At 62.0% G+C, this 5,000-nt stretch overlaps 1 protein-coding gene across 2 annotated transcripts in view; it reads right to left on the reverse strand.

The window, feature by feature from the left end:
• Positions 1–357: 357 nt before the first annotated feature.
• The window catches only part of LOC144954860 (E3 ubiquitin-protein ligase BRE1B-like), a 26,744-nt gene continuing 22,101 nt past the window's right edge, over positions 358–5,000 (reverse strand). Inside the window, exons 6-7 of one of the 2 annotated variants that reach the window (XM_078885257.1) lie at positions 4,336–4,437; positions 358–577 (exon numbers count right to left, since the gene is read on the reverse strand). In XM_078885257.1, the coding sequence (XP_078741383.1) occupies positions 401–577; positions 4,336–4,437 (279 nt within the window). In that variant the 3' untranslated portion in view covers positions 358–400. Of the gene's footprint in view, positions 578–1,221; positions 1,556–4,335; positions 4,438–5,000 lie in introns of those variants that run through there. The other variant, XM_078885258.1, reaches the window with a different exon arrangement.

Here is a 5,000-nt window from a genome sequence, read left to right on the forward strand (position 1 = left end):
CCCCAACCACCACCACCACCACCAACTCCACACTCCGGATCGACAACTCCATCTTTTGCTACCCCCCCAACCACCACCACCACCACCAACTCCACACTCCGGATTGACAACTCCATCTTTTGCTACCCCCTCAACCCCAACCACCACCACCAACTCCACACTCCGGATCGACCACTCCATCTTTTGCTACCCCCCCAACCACCACCACCACCAACTCCACACTCCGGCTCGACCACTCCATCCTTTGCTACCCACCACAACCACCACCCCCCAAAAAAACACTCCGCCAAATCCGCATAGTCACCCGGATCCGCCCCAGGATTTCCCCGCCACCACCACCACCACCACCGCCACCACCACCGCCACCACCACCGCCACCACCGTCGCCACCACCAGCAAGTCAGCCGATGTAGATGCGGTGAAAGTCGTTCGCCCCGAAGGCGGCGTTGCACTTGGGGCACTTTCGCTGGCGCGTGTCGTAACGCGTCTTGACGCACTCGAAGCAGAACACGTGGAAGCACTTGGTGAGCACCGCGTCCTTCTTGCGAGCGTTGCAGCATGGGCAGGTGAGCTTGGCCTGGGCACGCGGCGGGGACACGCGGGGACACGCGGAGAGACGCGGTGAGACGCGGGGACACGCGGGGAGATGCGGAGAGACACACAGAGACACACGGTGACACACAGAGACAGGCAGAGACACACAGAGACACACGGTGACACACAGGATCACACAGAGACAGGCAGAGACACACAGAGACACACGGTGACACACAGGATCACACAGAGACAGGCAGAGACACACAGAGACACACGGTGACACACAGGATCACACAGAGACAGGCAGAGACACACGGTGACACACAGGATCACACAGACAGGCAGAGACACACAGAGACACACGGTGACACACAGGATCACACAGAGACACACAGAGACACACGGTGACACACAGGATCACACAGAGACAGGCAGAGACACACAGAGACACACGGTGACACACAGGATCACACAGAGACAGGCAGAGACACACAGAGACACACGGTGACACACAGGATCACACAGAGACAGGCAGAGACACACAGAGACACACGGTGACACACAGGATCACACAGAGACAGGCAGAGACACACAGAGACACACGGTGACACACAGGATCACACAGAGACAGGCAGAGACACACAGAGACACACGGTGACACACAGGATCACACAGAGACAGGCAGAGACACACGGTGACACACAGGATCACACAGAGACAGGCAGAGACACACAGAGACACACGGTGACACACAGGATCACACAGAGACACACAGAGACACACGGTGACACACAGGATCACACAGAGACAGGCAGAGACACACAGAGACACACGGTGACACACAGGATCACACAGAGACAGGCAGAGACACACAGAGACACACGGTGACACACAGGATCACACAGAGACAGGCAGAGACACACAGAGACACACGGTGACACACGGTGACACACAGAGACAGGCAGAGACACACAGAGACACACGGTGACACACAGAGACACGGGCAGGTGAGCTTGGCCTGGGCATGCAGAGACACGTGCGGAGACACGCAGAGACACGCGGAGACACGCAGAGACACACAGACACAGAGACACGCAGAGACACGCAGAGACACGCAGAAACACACAGAGACACACAGAGACACACAGGATCACACAGAGACACACACACGGTGATACACAGAGACACACAGACACACACACACGGTGACACACGCACGGTGACACACACGGAGAGAGCAGTGATACAGGAACACCCCACCACCACCCCCACAACCACCACCACCACCACCCCCACAACCACCACCACCACCCCCACAACCACCCTCACCACGCCAACCACCACCCTCACCACCACCACCACCACCCTCACCTCCCTCACCACCCTCACCACCCCCACCTCCCTCACCACCCTCACCACCACCACCACCCTCACCACCACCACCACCCTCACCACCCTCACCACCCTCACCACCCTCACCACCCCCACCTCCCTCACCACCCTCACCACCCTCACCACCCTCACCACCACCACCACCACCCTCACCTCCCTCACCACCCTCACCACCCCCACCTCCCTCACCACCCTCACCACCACCACCACCCTCATCACCCTCACCACCCTCACCACGCCAACCACCACCCTCACCACCCTCACCACCCCCACCTCCCTCACCACCCTCACCACCCTCACCGCGCTCACCACCCTCACCACCCTCACCACCCACACCACCCTCACCACCCTCACCACCACCCCCACAACCACCCTCACCACGCCAACCACCACCCTCACCACCACCTCCCTCACCACCACCTCCCTCACCACCCTCACCACGCCAACCACCACCCTCACCACCACCACCACCCTCACCACCACCACCACCACCCTCACCGCGCTCACCACCCTCACCACCACCACCCTCACCACCCTCACCACCCTCACCACCACCACCACCACCCTCACCGCGCTCACCACCCTCACCACCACCACCACCCTCACCACCCTCACCACCCTCACCACCCCCACCACCCTCACCACCACCACCACCCTCACCGCGCTCACCACCCTCACCACCCTCACCTCCCTCACCACCACCACCACCACCCTCACCACCACCACCACCCTCACCACCACCACCACCCTCACCACCCTCACCACCCTCACCACCACCACCACCCTCACCGCGCTCACCACCCTCACCACCCTCACCACCCTCACCACCCTCACCACCACCACCACCCTCACCACCCTCACCACCCTCACCACCACCACCACCCTCACCACCACCACCACCCTCACCACCACCACCACCCTCACCACCCTCACCACCCTCACCACCCTCACCACCACCACCCCCACCACCACCACCACCCTCACCACCCTCACCACCCTCACCTCCCTCACCACCCTCACCACCACGCTCACCACCCTCACCACCCTCACCACCCTCACCACCACCACCTCCCTCACCACCCTCACCACCACCACCACCCTCACCACCCTCACCTCCCTCACCACCACCACCTCCCTCACCACCCTCACCACCCTCACCACCCTCACCACCCTCACCTCCCTCACCACCACCACCCCCACCACCACCACCACCCTCACCACCCTCACCACCACCACCCCCACCACCACCACCACCCTCACCACCCTCACCACCCTCACCTCCCTCACCACCCTCACCACCACGCTCACCACCCTCACCACCCTCACCACCCTCACCACCCTCACCTCCCTCACCACCCTCACCACCATCACCACCACCCTCACCACCCTCACCACCCTCACCACGCTCACCACCCTCACCCTCACCACGCTCACCACGCTCACCACCCTCACCACCCTCACCACCCTCACCACGCTCACCACCCTCACCACGCTCACCACCCTCACCCTCACCACGCTCACCACGCTCACCACCCTCACCACCCTCACCACCACCCTCACCACGCTCACCACCTCCCTCACCACCCTCACCACCCTCACCACCACCACCCCCACCACCACCACCACCCTCACCGCGCTCACCACCCTCACCACCACCACCCCCACCACCCTCACCACCCTCACCACCCTCACCACCACCACCACCACCACCCTCACCACCCTCACCACCACCACCCCCACCACCACCACCACCCTCACCGCGCTCACCACCCTCACCACCACCACCCCCACCACCACCACCCTCACCGCGCTCACCACCCTCACCACCCTCACCACCCTCACCACCACCACCACCTCCCTCACCACCCTCACCACCACCACCACCTCCACCCCCACCACCCTCACCACCACCACCCTCACCACCACCCTCACCACCACCCCCACCCTCACCACCCTCACCACCCTCACCACCATGCTCACCACCCTCACCACCCTCACCACCACCCTCACCACCCTCACCACGCTCACCACCCTCACCTCCCTCACCACCCTCACCACCACGCTCACCACCCTCACCACCCTCACCACCCTCACCACCCTCACCTCCCTCACCACCCTCACCACCATCACCACCCACACCACCACCCTCACCACCCTCACCACCACCCTCACCACCCTCACCACCCTCACCACCCTCACCACGCTCACCACCCTCACCCTCACCACGCTCACCACGCTCACCACCCTCACCACCCTCACCACCCTCACCACGCTCACCACCCTCACCACGCTCACCACCCTCACCCTCACCACGCTCACCACGCTCACCACCCTCACCACCCTCACCACCACCCTCACCACGCTCACCACCTCCCTCACCACCCTCACCACCCTCACCGCGCTCACCTTGTACTCTTTGATCTCCTCCAAGAGGATCTCGTCAGCGTTGGCGAACACCTCCACCTTCTTCTGCCGCTCCACCTTGCGCCGTAACTTAGAGATGTCCTCCTGTGACACCACCATCATCACCATCATCACCACCATCATCAACATCATCATCATCATCACCATCATCATCATCACCACCATCATCACCATCATCATCATCACCATCATCATCGCCATCATCATCATCACCATCATCACCATCACCATCATCACCATCATCAACATCAACACCATCATTATCATCAACATCACCAACATCACCATCATCAACATCATCATCACCATCATCATCACCATCATCATCATCATCACCACCACCACCACACCGCCACCACTACCACGCACACACCATACACGCACACCGCACGTACATCACACATCACACACCGCACGTGCATCACACACCACCACCACCACGCACACACCGTACACACACACCACACACACCACGCACACACCGCACGTACATCACACACACACCACACACCACGCACACCACACGTCCATCACACACACACACACCGCACGCACACCGCACGCACACACACCACGCGGGCGAGTGAGCGTGCTAGTGAGCGGTGCGAACGAGCGTGCGGGTGAGCGTACGAGTGAGCGAGCGTACG

Source organism: Lampetra fluviatilis, unplaced genomic scaffold (assembly GCF_964198595.1).
Source record: "Lampetra fluviatilis unplaced genomic scaffold, kcLamFluv1.1 SCAFFOLD_517, whole genome shotgun sequence".
Classification (NCBI taxonomy): domain Eukaryota; kingdom Metazoa; phylum Chordata; class Hyperoartia; order Petromyzontiformes; family Petromyzontidae; genus Lampetra; species Lampetra fluviatilis.